Here is a 12,902-nt window from a genome sequence, read left to right as displayed (position 1 = left end):
GCGCTTTTCTATCAATTGCTCAACAGTAATTTGTTCACCCACTGTATTATTTGCCTTCAAGAGAGAAACCTCTAGTGAAACCTATGCCCCCGGGTCTATTTTCAATCATATTAGTTTCCGATCTATTATTTTGCAATTTTTTATTTTTAGATCTATAAACCAAAAAAACACGAAAATATTTAGTTATCTTTTGTTTAATTTTATTCATCTCTATCAAATCTCACCTTTGCAAGTGACCGTGAAGGGATTGACAACCCCTTTATCGCGTTGGGCGCAAATGTTTGATTGTTTGTGCAGGTATTGGTGATTTGCGCTTTCTTCTCCTACTGGATTGATACCTTGGTTCTTAACTGAGGGAAATACTTATCTCTACTTTGCTGCATCACCCTTTCCTCTTCAAGGGAAAACCAATGCAAGCTCAGGAAGTAGCATCACCCAGTTATGAAGTGACTTTGATATGCACAAGGTATTCTTCCGGTATTAGGGAGTGGCATGATCTCATGGTCTAAGGAGCAGATACTTGACATGAAGAAAGTTGTAGCAATTAAACTAAGTGATATGATTAGATGCTAAGCTTACGATTGGGTCTGTCCATCACATCATTCTCCTAATGATGTGATCCCATTATTAAAAGACAAGTAATGTCTATGGTCAGGAAACCTTAACCATCTTTAATCAACGAGCTAGTCTAGTAGAGGCTCACCAGGGACACCGTGTCTGTTTATATATCCAGGCATGTGTTTAAGCTTTCGGTCAATACAATTCTAGCATGGATAATAAAAATTTATTAAGAGCAAGGAAATATGATAATAGTAACTTTATTATTGCCTCTAGGGCATATTTCCAACACCCTCATGGCTAAGCAAGCTTGGATATTAATTGAGAATCCCAATAGTCTCATGGCAAGGCTCCTTCGGGCAAAATACTACCTCTTTGGAAATCTGGTGGATACTATTTTTACTGGGGAACACATCAGTAGTGTGGCACAATATTGAACATGGATTCAAACTGGTGAAACATGGTATGCTTTGGCGGGTCAACAATGGCCGCTCGACCAGAGTATGGAGAGATTCGTTGATTTCAAGAAGCCATTCCTTGTGCACATTCTCTTTGAAAGCACGCTGCCACATAAATCAGGGCTTTGATTTCTTAGATGAAAATGGAGCATGGAGGGTTGATTTTGTCAACTAAGATTCCATTCTATTGATGTTCAGGCGGTGCTGAAAAATTCATACGTAGTATATGCTCCAAAAGGATTTCATTGTATGGTTCCCGGTAAAAAGCACATAGTTGGCTATGGAAGAACATGCACATCATTTCCCCTGAAGCAAGTAGCTTTTATCCAAGTGGAGATCAATCTTTTTGGAATTTGATCCTGCAAGCCAAGGTGCCACATAAAGAGCTATGGCTTGGAAAACAATCATGGGTGCGTTGGCCACCAATCAGTGCAAGCACCATTTTTCAAATATGTGGGTTGGAGATTGGGGTTTCGTATCATGCCCTTATCACATGGCCGCATGCTTCTAAACTTTGGGAAGAAATTCGGAAGGATTGACCCTTTCATCGAAAGAAAAACGACTCTCTCGACCCATGCTTCTGTCATTTGTTGCTTTGACATATGACTCTCTCGATCGATCTGCTTTTTGACACCTGGCTGAGATCATGCATCTCCTAGCAAGTTAGCCGGTGATCAAAATATGATAACTGATAGTCAAGCTAATATCGATCGTTCTGGAGGTAGCACCGCTTGTTGGTTGCTCTATGTTTGAGATGACACTTCTAAGTTTGTACCAGTAGGCTGCAACTTTATTACATCAAAATAAAACTGTCTTTTGCCTCAAATTATTTAAGAATTAAACGGCTAAACAAGATGGAGTTTGCATGCCCCCTCCCTCGTCCCTTCCATGCTTTCTACCATACATTTTACATCCAACAATTTTTCGCGTATATTTCTTTAATCAAAGAAAACTAGACACCCCGGTATTTCCTTCTCTCCTTCACACATATTTCCTTCTTTCCCCTTTCGTATGAGTTTGCCAAGTAGTGGAGATCGAAAGAAAAGAAAGGCGGAAACAAAATTGAAGAGCCCGTTGGATGTAGAATGTGTTGTAGGAGCAAGGTTGAGAGCACGAGGGAGGGAGTATGCAAGCCCCGCCCTCATGGCAACCCTGGTTTTTAGAACCCTCTTTTTTTTGAGCATCAGTACAGACATAAGTGCTCATATACACGCGCATACACTCATCCCTATGAACGCACACACGCACACCATACCCCTATGAGCACCTCCGAGAGACTGAGCCGGAATATCATCTTGAGATTTACGAAGTCGCTGTAGGCGCCTCGTCGTCGACGGGAACGTCTCCTCCCACTAAAAGCGCATCGCCGGAAATCCTGAAATAAATCCAGGAATAATGCGAGCACCAGGATTTGAACTCTGCTGGATTGGGGATACCACTGTCCACCTAACCATCTCAACCATTCACGTTTCTGGAACCCTCTTGTCAACGGTGTTCAAGGGCTAGTTTGGTTCACGTCCTCACCCTCATGCCTGGAGTTTCACGGGTGCCTGGTGTGGACGTCGATGCTAGAAATTTCATGCCTGGCCAGGCTGATGTAAAAAGAAAGCGTTTGGTTGTAGGCCTAGCCTTGTGAGGCTGGTCACAATGGGCAAGAACATAGTCTAGTAACTTACACACTTCCCTAGACTATGTTACTACCTCCACAGTGAGTAGGAATATCTATGTAGTGTCATGCAACAATGTATTTATTATGTTATAGACTCATTGTTTTTGGAGTGTGTAATGTTCCAGTAACTTAGCTAGTTACCACAAGCACCTCTCTCTTTATTAAATATGTAACACATAAACAAAGTTGTATTAGAGTGTGTGATATTACTGCTAAATTCCTCCTCGTTGTGACCAGAGTTAATTGGCGTAGCAGGTCAGAAACAAGTGGACCATCTCGGGAGGCTGGAAATTTCTGCACGGAGAACGGACGCGGCAAAGCAAAGTGCCCACCTGGTCGTGGACCACCCACAACCATGCACCCACTGGCCCCACATGTCAACCTCCTTGTATGATACACAGACTATCCACACCGGTGCACATGGCATTACTCCGGGCCCCTGCTCCAGAACCTTCTCCCAAAACGCTAACACCACCGAGCAAACCCAAGCCCCCTTCCCCACTCTCTCACCGACAGCCCGGGACCACGGTGCCAGCGAAGCGCACTCCCTCCTTCTTGATCCGCAAGGCGCACCCCATTTATACGCCTCATCCCCTCTGCCTCTGGTTGCCCACAAAACCCTACCCAACCCCTCTTCCAAAACCCTCGCACCGTCGTTTTCCTCGGTCAGCCCACCTGCGCAAGCGCGCCTCCAGCCCACATCTCTCGCCCTCGCCTGGGAGGAGAACCAGCAGAGCGCAGCGGAGATGCTCGGGGCCTCGAGGCGATCCCTCTGCGCCGGCGCCGCCGCCCGCCGCCACGCCGCCGCCTTCGCGGTCTCCGGAGACGCCGCCGCCGCCGCCGCCGCCTCCTCCTCCCCCTCCCTCTCCCCCTCGGCCCCGCCGCGTTCGGTACGTATGTGACATTGATTGACTGTATGGTACGTAGTGTACTCCGCTGTTTCCTGTTTGGTTGATTGCAAAGTAGGAGCTCGCGGTGAGCTTGAATCGGTGCGTGTTTTTACATTATGTGTTGCGAATTAGTCATTGCCCCCAAATTGGGGGCTGTGTTTTGATTAATTGATGGGTTATGTATTAATTTGTGTTTGTGAGTGAGTTGAGGTTTGGCGTTGATCTGATTTCCTGTTCAGTATGTCATTTGTGTACCGATTGCTGATAGTATTTTATTCCGAGAAGAAATGTGCAATTGCTAGGTCTGATGTGATTTTCTTCTTCGGATGATTTATTGGTGCATTACTCTACAACGCTAGCGGCTTTGTGATATTTGCCGTGCCGTCTCAATTTCAGGTGACAAACCCAGACCCTGGTCTCTCTCGGCTTGGAGGGAAGAGGTTGCTCTCTGTGCTTGCGGCTCCCAAGCTTAATGGAGCTGAAAGCTTGTCGTCCCTCAAGCTGAGGGAGAGTGCCCTTGTTGGGAGACGGTATGAATCGAGTGCTGCAGCAGTTGATTCATCTGACGCGCCACCTGCCGAGAAGTTCGAGTATCAGGCTGAGGTACCTATGATTTTCTTTTTGTATGGATTCGTGCTAATCTTTACCAATGTTCGTATCACGAATATGATGGGGAACAATTTGTGCTCGGCAGGTCAATAGGCTCATGGATTTGATTGTGCACAGCTTGTATAGCAACAAGGAAGTGTTTCTCCGGGAGCTGGTCAGGTGGGCAACAATTCAGAACATATATTGTTATTTTTTAAAATAGCAGTAGTTATCTCCAAATTCACTCTTTATTTGTTGTGTTTATTGACACTTGTTCCTCGCCATGATATTGCATTAACTTCATTTTGGCAATTGTTTGTCCCAATCAGGGCTTAATGAGTGCCACAAAACTTTAGTCTAGTTGCTCAGCCTAATTTCGCCTTCCTTTTCTTACTTGTACCTGCAGCAACGCAAGTGATGCACTTGACAAATTGCGCTATCTGAGTGTCACTGATCCTGATCTTCTTAAGGATGGCCCTGAACTTGACATTCGCATCCAAACAGACAAGGACAATGGAATAATAACGATTATGTAAGCACATGTTACTTGCTGGTGACCAGCTGTATATTTTCTTATTGGGAAATGATTTGCATCATGACCTGCTCTTTCTTTCCAGTGATTCTGGGATTGGTATGACGAGGCAAGAACTTGTTGATTCTCTTGGAACTATCGCAAGCAGTGGAACTGCCAAATTCCTGAAGACATTAAAGGTGTGATCTAATTGCAGATCCCATTCTCCTCTTGTCTATCTTCCAAATCCTTTTATATTTATGACTTATGCTTATTGTATAACAGGAGAGCCAGGAAGCTAATGTTGATAGCAACTTGATTGGCCAATTTGGTGTTGGTTTCTATTCAGCATTTCTTGTTTCAGACAAGGTACTGTGTTATGTTATCATGGTTGTATTTAACACTCTGGTTGTGAGATAGTGTTTCTTTTTCTTTTGCTGAACATCTTTTCCTGTATTTTTCTGCTACTCTGTGTATTAGGTTGCTGTGTCAACAAAGAGCCCAAAATCAGAAAAACAATATGTTTGGGAAGCAGAAGCAGAATCTAATTCCTACACCATTCGAGAAGAGAAAGATCCAGAGAAGCTCATTCCTAGGGGAACTTGTCTTACACTTTACCTGAAGGTCTGTTTGCTTTTATTTTACAACAACAACAACAAAGCCTTTGCTTTTATTTTACAATTTAAATTTTTACTGTGCGCCCCATTTGAAATATGTACTATGCAGCGTGATGACAAGGGTTTTGCTCACCCTGAGAGGATCCAAAAACTTCTGAAGAATTACTCTCAGTTTGTTTCCTTCCCAATTTACACTTGGCAAGAGAAGGGCTTCACAAAAGAGGTGACTAATACTTCTAGCTCCCTGTGGTTATTAAAGTGGAACCTTGCTTATGCAAGACATTCATTGATTTTCTAGGTTGAGGTTGACGAGGATCCTGCTGAAGCTAAAACAGAAGGTGATGGTGAACCCAAAAAAGAGGTAACATTGTAATAAACCGTAAAAAAAAGTCATTTTGCACTGCTTTCCTTTGAGCCATATTCAGTTGCCCAAATTGTGCTTCATTCTTACATGTTGATAATTTCTAATATTGCGATGTTAACAGGTTAAGAAAAAGACAAAAACCGTTGTGGAGAAGTATTGGGACTGGGAGCTTACGAATGAAACACAACCTATTTGGGTGAGAACTTTGGGACTGTTTATTGTGCTGCTTGTCTTGTTGATAAATGATAACTACGTTTTTTCACTTCCAATTTTTCTTCTGAGAGAGCCTGAAATTATTCCCGTTGTTGTGTTGTTGCCAGCTTCGGACTCCTAAGGAGGTATCAACTGAGGAGTACAATGAATTTTACAAGAAGACCTTCAACGAGTATTTGGATCCCTTGGCCTCCTCACACTTCACTACAGAGGTAGATTCCTTTGCCTTTCTGTTGCTTTTGTTAATTCAACACATGGTTGGTATATCACATGATATCTGCAATTGCTTTTGCCTAGATAATATGTGCAATCTAAATAATACACAGTTGATCAACAAATGCTACTTAAATTTTTTCATTTTTTACATACTCCAATTGCAAACCAACCACATTGCAGAAGTATTCATCTATGAACCATGTCTTTGTTGAAAGAGATATGCCAAAAAATATATAGAAAAAGGTCATAATTTTGTAGCATGTAATTGCGAAAATTCAGCTACCCACATGGATGTTATTTGACATTATAGTTGCACTGCTATTTCTGTAACATAGTCTTCTGATAGGCAATTATAAACTCGTGAAAATGGTAGTGTGATTGGTAATGTGATGCAGGGTGAACTAGCCTGATAAGGATCTTCACAACTCACATTCAAGTAAACTGTTCTTGATCAAATTTGATGCAGGGTGAAGTAGAATTCAGGTCAATTCTGTATGTGCCTGCTACAAAGAAAGAGGACATAACTGATAGGAAGACTAAAAATATCAGGCTTTATGTCAAGCGGGTGTTCATATCAGATGACTTCGATGGAGAACTGGTATGCTTGATACTTGCTTGGCTGTCTCTTCATGGTTCTTTGTAAAACTTTTAACTTTTCAATTTGATAACTGAGATTTGTGACTCACCAGTTCCCAAGATACCTGAGCTTTGTGAAGGGTGTTGTTGACTCAAATGACCTTCCACTAAATGTTTCTCGTGAGATCCTTCAAGAGAGTCGAATTGTAAGTTCTTTGTGGGGGTATTTCTACTTTTTTTGTGCATTTCAATACTGAGCTCCCGAATTTTGATTTATCCTGTGTTTCTATTTTTGTGTAGGTGCGTATAATGAGAAAGAGATTGGTGCGGAAGGCCTTTGATATGATACTTGGCATTTCTTGTAGTGAAAACAGAGATGTAGGCGCTTTCATTTCCTTCGTAGCATGGTTTCTTGGTCTTTCTATTTGCATTCTCATCTGAAGGCTTACTGTAGGACTATGAAGCATTTTGGGAGAACTATGGAAAATTTTTGAAGCTCGGTTGCATGGAAGACAAGGAAAATCACAAGAGAATTGCTCCTTTGCTCCGTTTCTTTTCTTCTCAAAGCAATGAGGAATTAATTAGCTTGGATGAATATGTGGAGAGTATGAAACCAGAGCAGAAGGCCATTTATTACATTGCTGGAGATAGTTTGAGCAGTGCCAAAAATGCTCCTTTCTTAGAGAAGCTCAATGAAATGGGTTATGAGGTATGTACTGAACTACCGATGATAGACCATTGCTTCTACAAATACTAAATTGTTTTCTAAATATAAGACTTTTTAGAGATTCCAATATGGATGTATATAGAGATTTTTTAGAGTGTACATTCACTCATTTTGCTCCGTGTGTAGTCCATATTGGAATCTCTAAAAAGGTTTATATTTAGGAACGGAGGGAGTAGATGATAACTTCGTTTATGTCTTTATTTAAATGTTCCCTCTGGGTCTCATGTCCTGGGATGCATCTTTCCTGTCAAACTTTGCCTTGATAGTTGGCTAAGACGTCACATATTTTTGTCCACTATTTGAACAAACATGCTTTTCATGAGTTGAGGCCTCTTATATTTTCACTTGCTATTCAGACAAACATGCTTAATGCCTGGTGGGACAGGTGTATTTTTTGCATCATGCCGTGAAACATTACGACATTGCTCTAATGAATGATTCTTCTAGTCTGCTTATATTGCAGAAGAGAGAAGAGTTATTTTTCTTACCAGAAAAGTCAATTATTCTATGCCAGTTTTAACCTTACTATTATGTGCTTTATTTTGTAGGTTTTACTTTTGATTGACCCTATGGATGAAGTGTCTCTCACAAACCTGAACTCCTACAAGGATAAGAGTTTCGTGGATATTAGCAAGGAAGACCTGGACCTAGGTATGCATGTAAATATAAGAACATAGTTTCTTAACATCCTTTTACTGCTTACTAAATTGAATTTTGAAAACAGAAGTTGTGGAGCTTAGTATATATTAATGTAAAGTGAATTATCCTTCTTGGTCTGGCCAATGGCCTACCAATGTGTATATGCTGTAGAAAATAGAATTTGTAAGACTCTTTTTTTTCTTTATAATTTAAAAGACTGTAGGAAACTCTTCTAGTCATTGACCGCTCAACACAAAAAGTAAAGTGAATTAGATGTCACCAAGTAGAGATTGATTTTATACAATCAGCTAAGTGTTTGCGTGTACCAGGCATGTTTTTATCTTTTGATGAGTTGAATTTTGAATAGAAGTTGCAGAGCATGAGGAACTTCTCCCTTCACCGTATATACTAATTGCCATGGTTTATCAGTTTACCTTTCTCATTAATAATTGACAAAGCGTGAAGCGAACTAGATGTCGCCTATTGTCAGCTAAAATGTTCTCTTTTATCAGGCACCTTTTCTATTTTAGGCTCCATATTGCTTTGCAGAATTGGGAGCACAATATTCATTTATCGTAGTTCTGTGCTCCTAGTTTCTGATTGTGGCCTGCAAATATAACCTAGGTGATAAGAATGAGGAAAGAGAAAAGGAAATGAAGCAGGAATACAGTCAAACCTGTGACTGGATCAAGAAACGTTTGGGTGAGAGGGTTGCTCGAGTTGATGTATCCAACCGTCTCAGCTCATCACCATGTGTTCTAGTTGCAGCCAAGTTTGGTTGGTCAGCCAATATGGAAAGGTTGGGCTCTATTTCACTTATTTCCTCAGTGGTTAACTCGCTATACAAAGTCGTCATTAATATCTTGATATTGTTCCTCAGGTTAATGAGGGCGCAGTCTATAGGTGATACGTCTTCTCTGGATTTCATGCGTTCCAGGAAAGTATTTGAAATAAATCCAGAGCATGAGATAATCAAGCGATTGAATGTAAGTGTTCATTTTTTTATGATTTCCTTTCACATTGTCTCTGTTGATCTAGAGGCCTACGCAACCCTTGTACTCTGCTACGAATTAAATATGTTGGATGCTGGTAGCTAATCTTCAATGGTAGATCTCTGATTAGAGGATCCCTATACACTGTTCGTTGTAATGATTAGTTCTTGGCAACGCAGGCTGCGTGCAGAATCAACCCTGATGACCCAGAAGCTCTAAAGGCAATCGACATCCTCTTTGAAACTTCAATGATTTCTAGCGGTTTCACGGTGAGTACACCCATATGCCTTGTCATCTATTCCCTCCGTTCCTAAATATAAGACTTATTTTAGGAACCGAGGGAGTATATCTCATACCACAGTCAAGGAAACATACTGCATGTTTTCTTTTGAACCTTGCCTTTTGTTTCACATAATTATTGTTATGGGCAGGGTGTGCGTTTCTCAAAATAAAAATAATAATGCCCATGTTATGATGTTGCAGCCTGATAACCCAACTGACCTGAGCGGGAAGATCTATGACATGATGAGCACAGCTATGGCGGGCAAGTGGGCGTCGCAGCCCCAACCTGCCCAGCCAAGCCAGCAGCCTGCTGCACCTAGTAGCTCTGAACCTGAGCCGCTTGAAGCCGAGGTGGTGGAACCCGTCGAGGCTGGCCAGCAGAAGTGAGAATCCGCATCGTGGGAATCCATCAGGGTCGATGTCAAGTGCATACGCGGGTGCTATCCCAAGCTCTCTGCTTGTTCCTTTTTATTTATGTCGGAATCGGTTTACACGGCATGTATGATGAGCCGTGCGAACTTATTCTAGATAGGGTTGTGGTGATACTAATAATAGTACTAGAACATTTTGGCCTTGAACACGCTGCCTGCTACTTAACTTATTCGACTACCGAATCGAAAGACTTTGTATTGAGTAATTGATCATTCAGTTTATGCTGCCTTCCATAGAGTCGAGTACTATTCCCTGAATGCATATCAGCCATGTATTAAGAAACCATGGTACGTATCGAATATTCATTTATGAGCCTGGGCTCATCTGCTTGAACAGTAAATTCAAAAAAGATTTTAAAAAATATAAAATGTTTTATCATCCAAGGTACTCAAATGTGTGATGTCCATGCAAAATTTCATCGTTTGGACAGTAAAGTTTCGCAGAGACCACAATTTTGCTTTTCTTTTGTTGAAAACTACTCTAAACACCACCAAATTTGACATAACATCACGCACTTGAACATCTTTCATGCTAAAAAAATTCAGATGTTTTGAAATTTTCTAGTATTTTTTATTTTTTAATTGTTCATGCAAGGGAGCAGGTGAGCTCGGGAGCCGGATCACTTGCCCTGTCCCATACATATATGATACTTTTGGTACTCCCTCTACCCAGATGCATTGAGCGTTTAATGAGCTGCGTGTAGCCAAAGTTCAAGGAAAATGTTCGAAAGAAAGAAAATCAAACTGCGGGTCCCTTTCACTGACGACTAATATTCTTTTGGAAGCGCTATGCGTCATCCGGGAGATGATTTGAAAAGATCAACCGCCTCGCCGACCATTGGATGGAACTCATAATAACAAACTGATTGACCGTCATGCCTTGTGAGGATCAGCCTCTGCATCATGGAAAGAGACCCCTGTTGCAAACATCCCTTAATCGCTTCTTTTCCTTCTGAAAGGAGACCCTTGTTGTAGAAAAAAACCTTCGTTGTTGCCCCGCTTCGTCAGAGCAGCGCCAACCTTTGCAACAAGGATAGTGTTGCACTCAACCTATTGCAACAAGAGGCTTGTTGCAATCACCCCGAAACCTTTTTTCCTTCTAAAACACGACCTCTGTTGTAGAATAAAATCCCTTAACTGCTGCTTGCAAATAGAGTTGGGGAGGTCTCCACCGGCGGGGACCGGTGTCTTCGTCGTCATCACCACAGAGATCTGCGTTGGTCGTCGTCGCTGCAAAATCCATTTGCCGCTGCAGGCCGTGGAGTTGCGTCGCAGCCACACAGATGCAGCCACAACCACCTCCCTAGCCCTAATTGTTCTTCAAAAGACTGACCACTACACTTGAATGGTTTGCAATAAGAGTGGTGTTGCAAACCTGGCCTTGGGTCGGGGTTGTTGCGGGTCGTCGAATCAGATTTTGATCGAACGGTCACCGTGGTTGTCAACGCATGCGCCATATCAACCAGTTGAGCGAAAGTGTTTTTCATAGTTATTAATACATATTCTGCAACAAAAGTATCATACTAAAAATACTCCTTTGCACTCGGCCGCTCCAACAAATAAATCGATCTACATGGAGCGCTCAACCCACATGATTTGTTGCCGGGGCCTAGCATGTGTGGTAAGATGGATGATTTTGTGCACGTACACGCGAAGGCTGGGTAAGGCATGAGGGCTTCAGACCCACCCAAATCTACACTAATCGCTCCTAATCCACCTAATCCTTAAGAGAGTTGCTGGCCACTTTCCAAAACAGGGCTACCAAAAAGTGAGCGCGCGTGCGAGAGATGGTCATGCCCCCGTTATAGTTTGATTATATACAGGAAATCATAGTTCCTCCATCTGTAAAGAGAATATTTGGAATTTGCGCTGAAATCCGTTAAATGCGTTTTAGCCCCTCTCACCTCCTTATATGTTAATTCCTTTGCGTTATTAAGCCCATCACGAGGCTCATTTTCTCTCCTTCCTTTTATGCCTCTGCCACGCTCATACTAACCAAAACCAAATCATATATCGGATCTTTCTCTTTTCATTGTGCAGCCACGAGCACAATTTGAGGAGTTAATTCCATGGTTCGTCTAGGATGAATGAGACCCGCATTTCACCCTTTATTTCTTGATTCTAGAGAAGGTTTGTAGAAATTCTACCAATTTCTTGATTGTGTTGGGGATCAAACTCACAAACCACATTGAAGAAATTCGTTAAAATTTGTCCAATGACACAAAGAACTTCCTTCCAAGGAAAAATTTGATTTAGATTGATCTAAGGTGCATGCCATCTCAATTAGTAATTGAGTAGGCTCAACCTTTCTTGTCCTATGTATACAAGCTAATGGATCTAAATATGCGGTTCTTAGGTTCATGGATCTCAATGCACTCCATGCAAGTTTAGTGGTGTCTTGTGAAGTTTTACTCTTTTACAACTAAAAATACGTTCAAACCACATTGAAGAACATGGGAAGTAACAAAATGACCTAAATTTTGTGAGTGGAAGTATTTCAAGTTGCATATATAGCTCACTAGTCCTTTTCCAACAGCTTTGAAGTTTCATTAGTAGAAAATAATTATCTTGTCAGTTAAACAAATGGAAACTTGCTCATTTTGTTCAAAACAAAAAAGGGAGCAGCTACGCGTCCACCGGCGGATATTAGAAACATCCGCCACATGGAGCTCTGTTGGATCAGCGCTCTGACAGCAGTCGGATCTAACCACCGCGTGTGCATGACCATCTCCTTAGTTCCTGCAACAATCGCTCAGTTTCGGAAACAGATTCCCATGTCCGCCGTCCTGACACAGCTGTGCCCAGCACGGCGCCAGCCCCCACCACCGCAAAATCGCTGTTGCCGGCGCGCAGGGGGAACTAGTCCTTGCCGTGCTCGTCGGAGCTGCTGTTCCTCCTCCGTCTCAGCCTCGCAAGCAGCTGCTAGCTCCAATCCAGCACGACAGCGACAACCTCTCACGCCCGGCGCTTCTTCGGCGTTTTCTGCAAACGGAGCTATGTTTCTGAAACATGCCTCATGTTGCAATGTCTGGCCACTCACTCTTTAACGTCGGGCGCTCCTCCGGCGTTGCAACTCGGGCTATGTTTCTGAAACAAGACCCCTGTTGCAGAAGAAAAAAAAACCTTTACGACCAAAACATTTCTTTTCTTTCTGAAACAAAAGATATGTTG

General features: G+C 42.2%; 1 protein-coding gene across 1 annotated transcript; it reads left to right on the top strand.

Moving 5' to 3' along the window:
* Nucleotides 1–3,311: 3,311 nt before the first annotated feature.
* Nucleotides 3,312–9,974, top strand: LOC119300617 (heat shock protein 90-6, mitochondrial-like). Its single transcript, XM_037577521.1, has 20 exons — nt 3,312–3,575; nt 3,972–4,178; nt 4,270–4,343; nt 4,570–4,695; nt 4,781–4,874; nt 4,960–5,043; nt 5,155–5,298; nt 5,401–5,514; nt 5,590–5,652; nt 5,777–5,851; nt 5,976–6,080; nt 6,551–6,682; nt 6,774–6,866; nt 6,961–7,038; nt 7,115–7,369; nt 7,936–8,038; nt 8,651–8,825; nt 8,907–9,012; nt 9,198–9,287; nt 9,502–9,974. Exons 1-20 carry the CDS (start codon nt 3,432–3,434, stop codon nt 9,685–9,687), a joined length of 2,448 nt encoding a protein of 815 aa, XP_037433418.1. The 5' UTR covers nt 3,312–3,431; the 3' UTR covers nt 9,688–9,974.
* Nucleotides 9,975–12,902: the final 2,928 nt, after the last annotated feature.

This window comes from Triticum dicoccoides, chromosome 5A, assembly GCF_002162155.2.
Source record: "Triticum dicoccoides isolate Atlit2015 ecotype Zavitan chromosome 5A, WEW_v2.0, whole genome shotgun sequence".
Taxonomy (NCBI): domain Eukaryota; kingdom Viridiplantae; phylum Streptophyta; class Magnoliopsida; order Poales; family Poaceae; genus Triticum; species Triticum dicoccoides.
Note: the sequence above shows the minus strand (reverse complement) of the source record. Positions and strands in the feature narration are given on the sequence as shown.